Below are 16,807 nucleotides of genomic sequence, written 5' to 3' on the forward strand. Positions count from 1 at the left end.
TTGTTTAATTTACTCAAAGTCTCTTTCCAACCAATCTCTCTCTCTCTCTCTCTTTTTTTTTTCGATAAATAAATTCATCTTCCATTAAATTAATGATTGGTTACAAGAAAATCCCTTTAGAGGTGCGAGGTGCCGCCTTCCTAACAGCAAATACAAGAACTATAACAGAAATTACATGAATGTTGATGTTAAAACAAGAGTAACATTTGTGCCCAGAACAATGTTTCCCTCTTTATCCCTTGTTTATCCAAGACATCTGCAAATGCATTAGCTGATCTCCCAACTCACTGTAATGTTATAGACATATTTCTTGTCAGCCATTTGAATTTCTTTAACTCATTTTTGTAGCCCCAAGTGACATCCTTCGGATTATTTAACCAGTCCACCACTGTCTTAGAATCCCCTTCAATCAGAAGCTGCTCCACGCCCACTTCTTTTGCAAAAAGTATTCCTTGTATTGCAGCAAACAGTTCTGCCTGGATAGAGTTCCCAACACCTAAAGGGCCAGAGTGGAGTAAGACAACCTCTCCAGCCTCATTCCTTAGTACACCTCCCATCCCAGAGGGACCCGGGTTACCCTGGCTACTCCCATCAAAATTCAGCTTCAAAGAACCAAGAGGAGGGGGGACCCAGCTAGTCAATACCCTTACCTTGTAGGAGGAACAGCTTGCTACCAATTTTCAATCCTTCCAACAATCAGTAAAAGAGAAATGGTTAAATAATTCTAGAGTCTTTAACCAATGTATTGACCTGGACATAATGCAGTCCAATCTCTCTTCTCAATTGATAGAATGTAATTGCATCTATTTCACCCATCCCTAGGCCCTGGATAGCTGGAGTGGACCAACATTGGGTAATGGCCTTTATATCCATCTGTATATTTATTTATTTATAGACTTCTCTTGGGATCTTTAGGCCAAGGTAGAACTTTTTGATTGACTTTACTATCATGAATAAGTTATATGACTAACAGATTGCTTCAAGTTTATTAAGATTTAATTACAGATTTAAATACATTAAGTATAACATTTTTTGTTAGTGATTTTTTTTTTTGTATTAGTTGGTTCAGTAATAACTTAAAAGATAAGATATAAAAACATGCATATATACATATGCATGTATGTAGTATCTAAAAAGACAAAATTATATTATAAAAATGCATGATTTAAAATATATGATAAACGTATGAATTATGGTAAACATAGTTATATATAATTACAAAAACATATACCAAATGCGTATAATTACATATCTTGTCTTAAAAATATGTATACGCAATTTTTTTTTTCAAATTTAACATTATTTATGCTGTTTTCATATCTTGAGTACCAGAATCAACCTCAGAATTCTTACTAGAAGCAATGATGTATCAATAAGCAGAAACCAGCAATGTTCCATATCAGCAACCAAAAAATTTACTTGTAATACACCATAAATCTGTCTCTTATGTCTAGATGTATCTATGAATAAGTTGAAGCCTTGAACTAAAGGTTAACCAAAACAACTTCTACTAGACATTCCTCTCTGAAGTTTTTTTTATCAGTAAAGAAGAAAGTTTTATTAATTCAAAGAGAAAATTTTAGTACGTCTGATTAAGATATTACAACCACCCAAATACAAAAGATTTGCATTAGTGCCCATAATAGCTGATGTCCATTTACCCCTTGTTTTGATAATGAATCCACCATCCTATTCACAGATCTTCTGACCCTTAAGTAAGAAGTGTTTAACTCCCTTGATAAGCAATCAATCTCGTTGAAGACATGCCTATAAATCCATTGTGCTTGTGGCATATGCCTTTTGCCCAAGTTATGATTAACTTTGAGTCCCCCTCTACTTCCAGATTTCAAAAGTCTAATTACTTTGCTAGGCCTTGCAGTAAGGTCATCAACTTAGCTTTCAGGGAATCTCCACTTGCTGACCCTGGGTTATCCATAGAACTCCCATCAAAGTTCAACTTTAGTTTATTGTTTGGAGGAGATTGCCATTCTATAACCAACTTGTCTTTTTCCTTTGAGGTTTGTGCTACTTCTGCCCATTTTCTTATTATATCTTTCGTTGAAAAATCTTAGAAAATTTCCATAGTTTTTACCCAGTGTGCCACTTTGATTTTATAGAATCTACTAATTCCTTGGGCCTACTTATTTCATTGAACATTCTCCCATTTCTTTCTTCCCAAATAGTCCACACTACTGCTGCTGCTGTAACTACCTTAAACATCACTCTTCCTCTTTTCTTTGGCTGCCTTAGGAAAGTTGTGTGAAAGAGACAACATTTTGAGGAGGGAGTCACTTGCACCCAAAGAGAGAGCATACGTATACATAAAATACAAGCAGGAAGGAAAGTAGTAAGAAGGATCAAATTTCACTGCTTGCTTTTCATTGAGTCCCCCTCTTTGATGTTACATCATACAACGTGCAACTAACCACCCGAGGGACTGGGATTGATAGTCCAAAATGTGGAAAAAAGGGATTGGCAGTAAATATGGGAGAATAAAATTTTTAACAAATTAAAAACCCTTCTAGATCAGACAAGATAAAGTTTTTCTAATTAAGAAATATTCCATAGGTCAAATTCAACATGTCTTGGACAACTGAGCCACCTTGGGAAAAATCTAGGGCCAAATAACATTAAAGTTGATCTATTTTCACAGAAAGATCTCAAATTTGTTACTTATCTTCATCTTATAGGTATAAAATCTATATCAAAGACTCCTTGAATGAAGGGCTACCGACTGATAAATTTTTTGTGTTCCTAAGTGGGTGCCTTCGATTGTTGAGGTCACTTGTATGACAGGATGATGTCAGTAGGTCATTGATGTTCCAGGACCTCAGTTTGTAGATGTGATACTTTGAAACCAAGTTGAAGATTAGATGATGATTCTTGGTTGTATTTGAGTATTATTCAAGTGAGAAATAAGAGAGACAAGGAAGACTGAAAAAAAAAAGAATGGAGAGAGATTGGGCTAATCAGCTAAATCCTAGTAGCCCCACTAAACATAGTACATAGTTTTCAAGGTGCCAAGGTGAGGCTAGATGACAAGGGGCATCTTGTTGCTTACACACCTAGGCCTTTTTTTTTAAAGAAAAAACATGAATCCTATAGTAATTCCTCAGGTTCCATAGCAACCAACAGTCATCTTTCACTAGTAATTCTATAATCTTCACAAAAAAGGTATAGATTGTTGATCCTATGTGTTTTGATGATAGCAAACTCATTGAGAGTGCTAATGGTGTGTTAAGCATGCGGCTAACTTAAGTAAGCTTCTCAGAGACTCAATTGTTTTAAAGAAAAATTGCTACAAAAGATGAAGAAGTCGAAGCTTTGCTTGATTCAACTGCCTTAGTTTCATTTTCTCAGCACCATCTCCAAGTTTCTCCATTGAGGATGCTCCAAGCAAATTCAAGCATGATAAAGCTACTATAAGAACTCAAGGTTTTGGAGCTACTCAAGGGGTTGAATGCTACAACAACTCATCAAGGAGGAAGACTACGTTGAGCGATGTTTGAAATGTCATATCTTTAGGATCTTGATGTAATAAGTTGCATGAGATGCACTTTTTTTTATGCTCAAAAAAACTATTACTTTAGAGACCAATGGTTAGAATAGGCTTAGCTGATAAAAAAAAAATGGTTAGAATAAGCTTGGTTCCTAGGCTCTCTTGGGCTTAAACAAATTTTCACAATCTTATAAATCTATTTTAAAAGCCCAAAAGAAGAGTTCCCAAACCTTTGGATGAATATTTCCAAGGTTTTTAAGTGTTGGAGATGAGGCAAGATTGCTCAAGCTTTATAGTAGAGTCGATTACCCAGAATTGTATAGTTGACTAACTGTGACAGTCGAGGCATGATATGCCTGACTGTGAGACATAGTTGACTACCCCAAAAGGCATAGTCGACTAACTTTGACAGCTAAGCATGAAGTGCCTGATTACGAGGCCTAATCGATTACCCTAAAAGGTGTGGTTGACTACTTGTGACGGCCAGGGCGTAAAAAATGCACTATATGAGAAGAATAGTCAACTACCCAAAAATGCATTGTCAACTAACCCAGGCAAACCAAGTTTAAACTAGTATCAATCAACTGATAGGAGGAACTAGTGGATTAGAAGAGGAAAAAAGATTCCTCCATCTAGTAGGCGACTACCAAATTTGGTAGTCAACTACTTTGAATTTAATTTTGACCGTTTGAAGGCTTAAACGACTATTGCTATCTTTGGTAAGTCTACCATGTTGGAGCAAATTTGAATCATTACTAAGATTTGCAAGTCCCTTCAACAGCCAAAAAAACATTTGCTCTCCAGACCTTAATAAATAGAGGTCACCAGCTTGAATCAAACATGAAGAAGCACGCCAAGGGAAACAACCTGTGCTTTTAGTGTATGTAGTCTTTAGTTGTTTTAGTAGAGAGCACGGTAGCAAGAGCCTTTTATTTTTTGAAGAGATTTCTGAGCTTTAATTGTTTCAAGAGGTGAGAAAAGTTGAGAAACCTTATCTCAGTCTCACCTATCTATTGAGAGTATGCTCTTAGATCTAAGCATCTTGAGGCACTCTTGTAACTGAATAGTTTTAGTGTTGTATATTGTTTATATCTGCCTATTTTAGAGGCTTGTTGTATCTTAGGGGGAGGGCGTGACATGGCTTTTGAAGAATGAATTTAGGAGATTTAAATGGCTACCAAAGGACAGGTTAGTTCGAGTGAGATGGGTGAGGAGAACTGCCAACAGCTTTACAGATAGCTTATCTAAGCAAGGGGTACAAAGAACACATTTGTTTTGGGATCAAATGTAAATTTGGATTGGGTCAGCTTTCTAAAGCTGGTTTTTTCTTTTCACAACTTCTTGTTGTAACCTGTTTTTTTTTTTTTTTTCCTATTTAATGAAATCTTTTCTGTGTTGCTGATAAAAAAAGGCTTGTTGTATCCTACTACTATGCTTCATTTGTAATATCTTGAGTGCAAGAGCTGTTTTTGGTTGAACACCATCAAGGTTCGATTGGCACCCGAAAGCCCAATTAAAGGTTTGGTAGGCACTTGCAATCTCTACCAGTTGGGTCTTGTTGGCACCCATAAGTCCAACTGTTAAGGTCGTGTTGGCACCCATGAGTCCAACTGGAAAGGTATTGTAGGCACCTGCAAGTCTTGGTTGTTGTAAGGCTTTTGTTGGCACCTGGACGTTCAGTTGGTTAGTAGAAATCCTTAGAGCTGGTTTGAGGTAGAGGACGTAGGCAAGGGTTTCTGCCAAACCTCTATAAAATTTTGTGTGGCTTGTCTCTGTGCTTTTATTGCTTTATCTTTTGTTTACTTTTCAAGTTTCTGCGATTATCCTGCTTCTAACATCAATTTATCATTTAACTAATTGCTTAAATTTGCATATCTGAAGATGTTGCACTTTTTGCACAATATCTTGTCTATTTTCATTTGAATTGCAAAATACAGATATCTTGGTGCAGTTACTGTGAAACTAACTTCACTAACCCTACTAACTGCACTAACATCTTGGTTCAGCAGTTTGAGTGCTTCATCGCTTACTAGCCTTTACCATTACTAACCATTTACTTTTAACTGCTTTGCATTTACTTTATTACAATTGTTTACATTCAATGCTTTATCTATTATTTAATTGTATTATTTACTTTCAGCAGTTAACTTGTCCTTGAGATTCCGATAGCAGTCCTCCTACTGTTTGAATCTTAAGTTGATTATTCCAATATCTGGTCCTTCTCATAGTAATTGCTTTGTGGTTGGTCCTACATCTCCATCTACACAAATTGGCACACACTTCATGTGTAGCTGCTAGTTACATTTTTGTCTATTTACTTTTATTCTTTACACTTAAATTTACTGTATGTTTATTCTTTATATTAACTGCAACTCCACTAACACTTTATAGCAGCTCATTTACTTCATTGTTACATTTTCTTTCAGCTGCTATTTACATTCAAACAGTTACTTGAGCTTATTGTTTTATATCTATTTAACTGCTAACCCTGTAGTCTCTGTGTTTATATTGCTTATTTGTTTGAAGTTGTAGTTCTTTGTTTAGCAGTAAAGTTAATCACATTGAGAGATCTTCTGATTAACTATTGAACACACTGACTAAGCCTTTATTCTCCTGCTACTTGAATATTGAATTGAATCTTCAAGAAGGCTTAGGTTCAGTTTTGAGGGAAGGTATTTGAGGTTAATCTACTCAGTTTTAATCTATACCTAATTCACCCCCCTCTTGGGTAAGCCATCATTCCCAACATAGACATATGTTAAAACATAGAAAAATCAACATATTCATGAGAAGAAAAGGAAGAAAGAAAAGAAAATAAAGAAAATATAGGGGCTGAAATGAGAAGTCTCTCTATGGGTGCCTTTTTCCATTTGTGCCTGCTTGGGCATTGCCTTAAGAACTATGCCACTAAATATATTTTATTAGGTCTAACATAATTGGGTAGAAAGGCAAAAATACCCATCTGTGAAGAATATAATGACAAATCTGGATTTACATCATAAAATTGTCAATTCAGTTCAAATCAGAGAAGAAGAACTTGGAAATGAAAGGGTGTGTTCTCTTGAGTCACACGCCCAGAAATGATTATCTTATATATGAAAGTGTACAAGGTTATGGAAAGGACAGTTGTGTCCTTCTCTCACAAGAAAGAATAAAACAAAAGAATAGTATACACAAGTTACAACATAAAAGAGTGGTCCCAAGATCCAAAAAAGAAAAACACACTGCAAACGATGCCGAGGTACGAGCATCAGTTTGTCAACTAGAAACTGGTGGCGAGCACGGGTCATAGCCTTTGTGAATAAGTCAGCAAGTTGTAGGGCAGAAGACACGTGCGGCGAAGTAATGTGTCCAACAGAAAACTGATCTCTAATGAAGTGGCAATCAACCTCTATATGTTTGGTTCGCTCATGGAAGACAGGGTTGGTTGCAATCTTGATAGCAATCACATTATCAACATAAATAGGAGATGGAGATGACAAGGAGATGCCAAGGTCATCAAGGAGGGCTCTTAGCCATATAATCTCATTGCAAATGGATGACATAGCCCTATACTCAGCCTTGGTAGAGGACTTTGTTGAAATAATTTAGTTATTTGTGTTAGGGTCTGTTTGGCTAGTTAAAGCCTTTTTTTTTATTTTCTGTTATTGTACTCACTTACAGAAGGGGCACAAGAGTCTTTTCCCTTCTTATTTTTGCCGCCCTATATAATATAATAGAAGCTGGCACCGCTAGTACTGTTCCATTGCTCCAAACCTTTTCTTCATTTCTTTCTTCTTCTCTTCTCTCTTCTTCCCTTCTCTACTTCTTCATATTTCAATCGGATTTATTGCCAAGATGGTATCAGAGCAAGGCTGTTGAATCTGGGCGACCAAGTTTTCTCTTCAAGTTGCTGAATCTGGGCGGAACAGAGGATTGAATCTGAGCTGATCAAATCAGATCTGCAATTGGTACAACCCTAAAGTTTTCTTTCTTCTTTTATTTCTTTCCTTGGTCTTGTACCAAGTGGAGAATAAATGAATCCAAACCACTGAATGTCAGCAGACTTTTGTGAGGGTTATACCTCTTTTATTTGTTGGATCATGTGATCTTGTACCTGTGAAAAGGTGACTGTAGGTCACAGGTGACCTATTTTTCTTGCTCGTTAGTCTGATTTCATGTGTGTTAAGATCTTTCTTATTGATTAATGCTGTGGTGGAACTTACTGGAAAACCAGTAGGCTGGGACTGTTCTTCATGCAGATCTGAAAATCAATCTTGTCATAGTTCTTCTTTGGAAATTGGTGCTGTTTTTTGTGCTCAGATTAAGTCCAGAACTGAATTGCTGTGTGTAGAGCTTTTGTCGATATAAGGAGGGATCCTAAGTTGAGAGTTTAGATAAAAAAACATTGCGTTTACCATGTCTGAGAATTCTGCTACTTCAGAGATTTCAGGAAGATGCATGGCTGTTATTCCCTTTGATGGTCTGAACTACCTTGAGTGGTCTAGGGGAATAAAACTCTACATCACTGCTAGGGGGAAAATAGGATACATCAATGGGAGAGTGAAGGAACCGAAGAACGGAAGTGTTGAATATGATAGGTGGAACCAAGAGAATAGTATGGTGATGTCATGACCCTTGGTTTCCATTCTGCCACAGGTAAGGAAGACTTTTATGTGGGATGAAATTGCTTGTGAGATATGGGAACAAGCAAAGTCCACCTATTCAGAGCAGAGACACTATGCCAAGATATACCAATTGCAAGCTGAATCCTCTACTTGCAAGCAGGGGGAGAGGAGTCTCTCGATGTACTATTCTGATTTGACATTGATATGGAAAGAACTTGATCACTACCAGAATGTGAATTGGAAGTGTGATGAAGATGCAAAGGCATATAAGTCACTTGTATCTCAGCAACGGGTATTTGCCTTCCTCCTAGGGCTGAATCCTTCATATGAGTCCATTAGGGTGCAGATCTTGGGTAGTAAAGACTTGCCATCAGTTCAGGATGTGTATGCCTTAGTGCAGTCATAAGAGAGTAGAAGTGTGATGAATTGTGTAGAAGGGGTGTCAGTTGCTCTAGTTGTCTGCGGAAATTCAGATACAAATGTCGGATGTGCTTTTAAGAAAGGTGACTCTCAGAAGAGAACAGATGATAAGAGTAAACTTTGGTGCACTCATTGCCAGAAGACAAGACACACCAGAGTTACATGTTGGGATCTCCATGGAAAACCTAAATGGGCACAGGATTTGGGTAGGAAGTCAACACCTAATCAGGGCAAGAAACCAAGTCAGCAGAATCAGAAAAAGTATAACTTAGCTAATATGGCATCTCTAGAGACTAGTCCATTGGTAACTCAGGAGGGGCATCCTAGTTCTGACCCTAAGGAAGAAATTATCAACTCCTTTCGTGACCATTTGGAATTGTATGGTAGGACTCTCCGCCAGATGGATTCTGGTCCTACTCCCTCTACCACTTTCACGTCTACATCAGGTAACGCTGCCACTGCCTTCCATGTGTCATCTCATACCACTGATTCTCCTTGGGCTATTGACTCCAGAGCCTCAAACCACATGACCGGTAAGTCAAATTTATTTCAGACATATAACCTTCTCTCTGTGAGAGATAAGGTGAGACTAGATGATGGTTCTTTCTCTACCATAGTTGGCCAAGGTACCATACCTCTCCCACTCGGCCTTACCCTTTCTAATGTACTGCATGTTTCGAAATTACCTATAAATTTACTGTCCATTAGTAGTATAACTCACTCCTTGAACTGTTTAGTCACTTTCTTTCTGTCTTCATGTGTGTTTTAGGATTTGGCCTCGGGGAAGACGATTGGTAGAGGAAGCATGGTGGATGGTCTCTACGTGTTGAAGAATAAAGCTGGTCTTGTGGCTACAGAGTCCATGAGTTTGTTTAGTGAAAGTCAAGCCTATTTATGGCACAGTCGTCTTGGTCATCTCTCTTTTGAGTCATTAAAAGTTATGTTCCCAAAGTTGTTGAGTCCTTGTCAGTGAGTCAGTTATAGTGTTAGACATGTCAATTGAATAAACATTGTAAAAGTTCTTTTTCTTGGAGAAATAAAAGATATGAATTTCCATTCATATTGTTTATTCTGATGTTTGGGGCCCTGTTACTCTACCTACAGAGGCCGGATATAAGTACTTCATTTCCTTGATTGATGATTACTCTAGATACACTTGGGTTTACCCTATGCGATCTAGAGATGAAGTGCCAAAATTTGTGAGACTTTCAACGCATGGTGTTCATTCAGTTCCAAACTGAAATCCATATCTTCCAGTTAGACAATGTGAAGGAATACTTCCATAGTGATCTCACGGAGTTTTTTGCTTCGAGTGGGTCACTTCAATGAAGCTCTTGTGCTAGGATACCCCAACAATACGGTATTATTGAACAAAAGAACCATCACCTTCTCAAAGTAGCTCATGGTTTATTAGTTCATATGAATGTGCCAAAACATTTTTGGATGGATGCAGTTTTGTGTGCTACATACATCATCAACCGTATGCCATCTCGGTTACTGGAGTATAAGGCCCCACATCAGCTTCTGTTTCTTACAGCTCCGTTGTCCACCACTCCGATGCATGTTTTTGGGTGTCGTTGCTTTGTCCATAACTTGTCCCCTACTCGAGGTAAGCTTGATCCTCGGGCTATTCCTTGTGTTTTCCTTTGTTACCCTTTATCCCAAAAGGGGTATCGTTGCTATGATCCTACCTCTCGCAAGTACTATGTCTCCATTGATGTATCGTTCTTTGAGAATCAACCTTTCTTCTCGGTTTCTCCTCAGGGGGAGAGTAGGGTTGAGGAGAAACAGGCGGCTCAAACTCAACTGCCTCCTTTACCCGATCCTCCTCCATTCCGTGTCTTTCATCGTCACCATAAAATCCAACAGAGTTCAAGAGCCGTGGAACCTGACACTATGCAACCAACATCATCGGATTCGCCAGAGGTAGATCCTTCTCATCAGCCAGATACACTTGCTCCCATTGATATGCCTGTTCCTCTCAATGTTGATTCCCCTGTCATCAATGATCTTGATGTTCCTATTGCTAAGAGAAAGGGTGTTAGATCTTGTACCACTAATCATCCTAGCTCTAATTTTGTGTTCTATGATCACATTTCACCTTCATTCCGTGCATTCCTCTCTTCTATGGATAGTGTCCCCATTCCTAAGAATGTAGCAGAAGCTTTATCTAAACCTGAATGGGCAGATGCAATGCAGGAAGAAATTGATGCATTACACAAAAATGGCACTTGGGAGTTGGTTGATCTTCTTGAAGGGAAGGAACCAGTGGGTTGCAAGTGGGTGTTCACAGTGAAACACAAGGCTGATGGAACTATTGAAAGGTACAAGGCTAGACTGGTAGCAAGAGGTTTTACACAGGTATATGGAGTGGACTATGCAGAGACTTTTGCTCTAGTAGCCAAGATGAACTCTATCAGGATTCTTCTTTCATTGGCAACAAATCTTGATTGGGAACTTCACCAATTGGACATCAAAAATGCTTTCTTGAATGGTGACTTGGAATATGAAGTGTACATGACCCAACCTCCAGGTTTTTGTGCCAAAGGCGTGAATAAAAAGTGTGTAGGTTAAAAAATCTTTATATGGGTTAAAACAATCACCTCGGGCTTGGTTTGGTAAGTTCCACTTAGCAGTTCAACAGATGTGGTTCAAACAGTGCTAGTTAGATCACACTTTATTTGTGAAAAAAGGTGAAGGGAAAATTGCAACTCTAATTGTGTATGTGGATGACATAGTGATCACAAGAGATTGGGAGGCTGAAATACAGAGACTAAAAAATTTCTTAGCCACTCAATTTGAGGTGAAAGATCTAGGCCCCTTGCGTTATTTTCTTGGAATTGAAGTTGCCCGCTCTCACAAGGGCATCTTTATTTCCCTACGGAAATATGTACTAGATCTACTAGAAGATACAGACAAGTTGGGGGTAAAACCAATTGACTCACCAATTGAATCTAATCATCAACTGGGAGACAATCAGGGAGAGTTTTTGAAAGATGTGAAGAAGTTCAGAGACTCGTTGGGAGAATCAGTGGGTGTCCTTAGTTAGTTCATGCACAATCGTAGGACAACTCACTTTGAAGCTGCAGAGAGGATCCTTAGATACCTCAAGAAGTTTCCCGGAGCTGGTTTGTTCTAGAAACATGGACACTTAAAGGTGGAAGTATATATTGATGCTGATTGGGTAGGAGCAGTTGATGACCGAAAGTCTACCAATGGGTATTGTGCCTTTGTAGGAGGAAACCTGGTCACATGGAGAAGTAAAAAACAAAGTGTGGTGGCTAGATCTAGTGCTGAAGCAGAATATAGAGCGATGTCTCATGGGGTTGCTGAAATCATGTGGATAAGAAATCTGTTAGGTGAACTGGGTTTTACAATGAGCAACCCTATGTCACTCTACCGTGACAATAAAGTTGCCATCAATATTGCTGCTAATCCAGTCCTGCATGATAGGACGAAACACATTGAAGTGGACAAGCATTTTATTAGAGAGAAACTTGTAAATGGAGAAGTGTGTACTCCATATGTCAGCTCAGAAGAACAACTTGCAGATATCTTCACCAAAGGTCTTCATCATGTGCGACACAATGATTTGTGTGACAAGTTGGGCATGATTGACATCTATGCTCCAACTTGAGGGGGAGTGTTGAAATAATTTAGTTATTTGTGTTAGGGTCTGTTTGGCTAGTTAAACTTTTTTTTTTATTTTCTGTTATTGTACTCACTTATAGTAGGGGCACAAGAGTCTTTTCCCTTATTTTTGCCACCCTATATAATATAATAGAAGCTGGCGTCGCCAGTACTGTTCCATTGCTCCACACCTTTTCTTCTTCCTTTCTTTCTTCTTCTCTTCTCTCTTCTTCCCTTCTCTTCTCTACTTCCTCATATTTCAATCGGATTTATTGCCAAGAGACTTGGAAACAATCGGTTGCTTTTTACACTTCTAGGATATGAGAGAGTCACCAAGAAAAACACATCAACTAGCAGTGGAGTGTCTAGTATTTGGGCATCCTGCTCAATCAGCATCTGCATAGGCGGATAAGCCAACTAATGTCCAACACGCTTAAACAAGTCATGTTATATAGTAATGGAATACAATGTGCGAGAAAGGACCATTGTGCCGTTCTCTAGTTTAAGAAAGAATACAAAAATAAAGAGATACTCTCAAATAAGAGAAACAAGAGATGAGCCCTTCTCACAACACCTCATAGGTGGCTGAGGATAGGAATCAAATGTTACAACCAATGGACCGGTGTACGACACAAATAGCTTGTTTCATCATATGGATATGGGAGGTTTGGATGGAAAGGTGTAGACATAGAATGGAGGGAGCTATGAAGTGTACTCAACATATCATTGCTAGGGTGGAGAGATGGTTCAGGAATGTAATAGTTTGTTTAAAGAAACCTCCCCCTATCCTTGAGCTTAGAAAGCTCTCTAGAGTGTTTGGGGATTCGACTATTACCTAGGAAGGTGGACAGATGTAGGGTCAGCACATGAATCTAGTGTACCATGGTTTCTACAAACTCAACGTTAATGGATCCCCCCAAGAAAAGCCAGGTTCAAGTGGTGGAGTGGTCGAGGATGGGATAAATAATTTTATGGTTGCTTTTAGTATCCATTTTGGTACAGCCTATAACCTAATGGATGAGGCCCTGATTCTTTTACATGGACTCCGCCTAGCAAAATCTATGGGTATCTCTAAGGTGATGGTAGAATTTGATTTGAAGATTTTGATTGCTATCTTGCATGGTAGATGCCAAACACCTTGGTCTCTTTGGTACTAGACATTGTTTTACCTAGAGGTGTGACACATAGTTCAGAATGTAAGAGGCATAAACCTCTGTGCCTCCTTATGGGGAGGGGGAGGAGGAAGAAGAGGAAGAACAAGACCCTCCCCTAGCACAAAAAAACCAAATTGGGGTGCATCAAAAAAGGGGTTGGGGGGCCCAAACTTTCTTTTACCTTCTCTTTCCTTCCCTCCTTTTTTTTCTTTTATCATTTTTTTTCTTTTTCTTTTCCTTTCCTTTCCTTTCTTTTCTTTTTTACTTGTCTTTTTATGTGAGTTGTGTGTGGTGTGCATGTGGCGTGCTGTGCACGCCTCATGCAAAAGGTGTATGAGGTGTATGAGGCATACACCTCTTGCACTAAGGCATACACCTCTTGCACTAAGGCATACACCTTTGGGGGATCAATGTCTCTGGCATACACCATGGGGCATTTTGGGGGCACCTCACTTGGAGGTGTGCCTCTAGGCATTCGCCTCCCACAACTTTTAAAACACTAGTACTAGATGGTAGAAGTAGACTCTTTCCACGATACTGGTATTGGGCTGCCTTTTTTTTACATATATACCGAGAAGCCAACTAGGTTGTAGATTCACTCTCTAAGATCAAAAGTGTAGTGCAAGACAGTGTTATCTACAACACTATTCAAGATCTTCCGAGACACTCGAAATGGTTGTTCTCCAATGATAGTACAAACATTCTTTTTTTTTGTGTTTTTCTTGATTCTTGGGGTATAGAGGCCATCCTACATTTCTTCTTTTTTATTTTATATTCTTATTGTCTAATGGATGGCCTCCATGTATTTAGCTTTTTTTTAGAGGAGTAAGGCTTTTAAGTCCCCCCTCATGGGTTTTATTCTTTTGTAATTATTTAAGGGTAAAATATAAAAACCTCCCTTAAGGTTTCTGACAATCATAAAAACCTCCCCTGATGTTTCATCTGCACAAAACCTCCCCTATAGTATTAAAGAACCTGCACAAATGCATTAGTTTTTCAAAAGTACCTATTTTACCCTTATCTATCAATTCAGATGGAAATTTATTAAAATACCCTTAAACAAAATTTTCACTTTTAATTAAAAAAATTCCCCAAATTAGATTTAAAAGAATAAAGTAATTTTACTCTTTAAAAACGTTAGATCTAGTGAAGTCTAGATGGGCAAATGTGGCATTTGGAATCATATTGAAAGATGCCCTAATAAGCTGTAAGGGTAATTTTGTAACTTTGAAGTCTTCATTACTGGAACAAAGATGGAAGGGAGGTAACTGCAGGTTTTTGTGAAATTACAGGGGAGGTTTTTATATTTTACCCATTGTTTAATAAGAATTTTACTGTGGCAACCCCTCCACCTGGAGTGAAGTATGGGATAAAGAGAAGAAAAGAACCAAGGCCCATTCGGCCCAGTATCTCTACAATAACATTGTAATTCCCACTTATCTAGTGCAACATGTAAATATGTGAAATTGAGTGAAGATGGATATGTTCTCAATTAGAAATATGATCTCTAATTTTTGTGATCTTGTTTCTACTTGCGTTTTCAAAATACAGATATTGGAGATTTCTGTGTTCCTGACTTCACTGTACAGTTGAAGACTTGAAATTTGTTTTTTCCAGTTATCCTTCCTTCTGATGATATTATTACCTTGTTCATATTCTTGTAGTGTTTATTTTTTTCACCATAAATTTTTGCATCAATTTCTGCTAGAGTTCTCCATTGGTTAGCTTTTTCAGGTTCTTGGAGATAATGATATCTGAAGGTTTGGAGATTTCACAGCCTGCATTGGATCCTGAACTATCTGAGGTGCATCATCGTATTACCCTGCGAAATAAAACAGTGAAGGTCCACCGGTAAAGGGTTATTTTGTGATACTTTCCTTTTATGTACACCTAAAGCCTATTTTGATAATTCCATTTTAAATATCAATTTCATGTCATTTGATTTCCAGGCAAGTTTATGTATCTCGGGGGAGTTTTAATTGTTCAGACAATAGCACTGGACCTCCATGCACTGGGTAAACTCACTAAACTGGGAAAATTATCATTAAGTCCTAGCTTATAGTTTATGTCAAGTTTAGTTACGAGTCTTCCCTCAAAACAAGTTTTTACATGTTTTTTATGTTTAGATATGTTTCAGCTTTTACTTCACTTGAGGAAGAATCACAAAAAAAAAAAAAGAGAATAAAAAAACCAGAGCTTGGGAATACTCATTAGTACTGCCATATTGTTTAAATTTTCTTTGCAATTTGAATCCTAACTTTTGAATAACAAAATGGGTAACGTGAATCAAGGTTCATGGTAAGAGGTGGTAGCTCCAATCATGTGAAATGGCTTAGAAGCCCGATTTGTAACCTCAATTGTTTGGAATAAGAGGGTGAAATAAAACTGCTTCATCAAAACTAGGTCTGATTTGGATGAATAAAAAGAGAAAGTAGACTACCCTGGAGAGAGAAGTACATACTTGGAGAATCTCAAACCTTGTATTTTCTCCTTTTGCCAATGGATAAACACTTTATAAGGGAAAGGGTGACATCCGGAGAAGTTTGCTTGCCATATGTTGAATCTGACTTGTAGCTTACTGATGTTCTTAAAAAAGGAGCTGCAAGAAACAAGCTGGAGAATGATCTATGCAAGTTGGGAATGTGTAACATTTATTCCCAGCTTGAGGGGGAGTGTTGAGTTTTGGGCTGATATAACATGCTTTTTATTTACATAGCATAGTTAGGGAGTTATTGGGCCTTAGGCCCATTAGTTTATGTTTTTATGTTAAGAGTGTTTTTAAGTTCTCACAAGTAGCCGACCTACTAAGGGCATACTTGTCTTTGTACTCTTTTATTTATGAGTATATAGCTAGACCTTATTCTGAGCTTCTCCCATTCTCTTTTTTCTTTTGATTAGTAAATATGTATTTTATTAAAATTCAGATTGTAAGCAGTTTATACAACTTGATGATGGGACTGTTGATCCCCTTTAATCACTCTATTCACCCCTCATTACAGTGTAGCCCAAAATAATTGCTGTCTCAATGCCTCTTGTTTTGCTAATCCATCAGCTATTCCATTTGCACTTCTTCGGACCTATTTAAATTCAGCCTCAACCTCCTTTGCAATCTTCTCCACTTCCCTAATCACATGCTCAAACGTCCATGGGGTGTGGCTGCTATTTGTTGCCCATGAAATTACTACATTTGAGTCCCGTTCCACTTCAACATGTCTGCATCCTTGTTGTTTGTCTATCTTTAACCCTTGTAGTAATGCCAATAGTTCAGCCTTCAGCGAGTTTCCATTGCCAATCGGTCCTGAGAACATACCCAATATCCTCTTGTCAGAGTTTCTTAATACTCCTCCTATTCCTGAGATGCCTGGATTTCCATATGAGCACCCATCAAAATTCAGCTTTACTTCATTGCCTTCAAGTGTTTTCCACTCCAGCCTTACTTTATCTCTTACTCTCGAAGATTGTGCTACTTCGAACCATGTTCTTGGAATATCGGTGAC

At 38.1% G+C, this 16,807-nt stretch overlaps 1 protein-coding gene across 8 annotated transcripts in view; it reads left to right on the top strand.

Annotated features, from left to right (window-relative positions):
* Window positions 1-16,807, top strand: part of LOC148860676 (uncharacterized) — a 77,564-nt gene that overhangs the window by 13,066 nt on the left and 47,691 nt on the right. For 5 of the 8 annotated variants that reach the window (XM_088983468.1, XM_088983469.1, XM_088983474.1 and 2 more), the window contains 2 exons: window positions 15,045-15,161; window positions 15,260-15,325. In XM_088983468.1, coding sequence (XP_088839594.1) covers window positions 15,045-15,161; window positions 15,260-15,325 — 183 coding nt within the window. Of the gene's footprint in view, window positions 1-15,035; window positions 15,162-15,259; window positions 15,326-16,807 lie in introns of all 8 variants that reach the window. The other 3 variants (XM_088983471.1, XM_088983466.1, XM_088983467.1) reach the window with 1 other exon arrangement.

Source organism: Nelumbo lutea, chromosome 4, assembly GCF_056320005.1.
Source record: "Nelumbo lutea isolate HS-2025 chromosome 4, American lotus-T2T, whole genome shotgun sequence".
Classification (NCBI taxonomy): Eukaryota; Viridiplantae; Streptophyta; class Magnoliopsida; order Proteales; family Nelumbonaceae; genus Nelumbo; species Nelumbo lutea.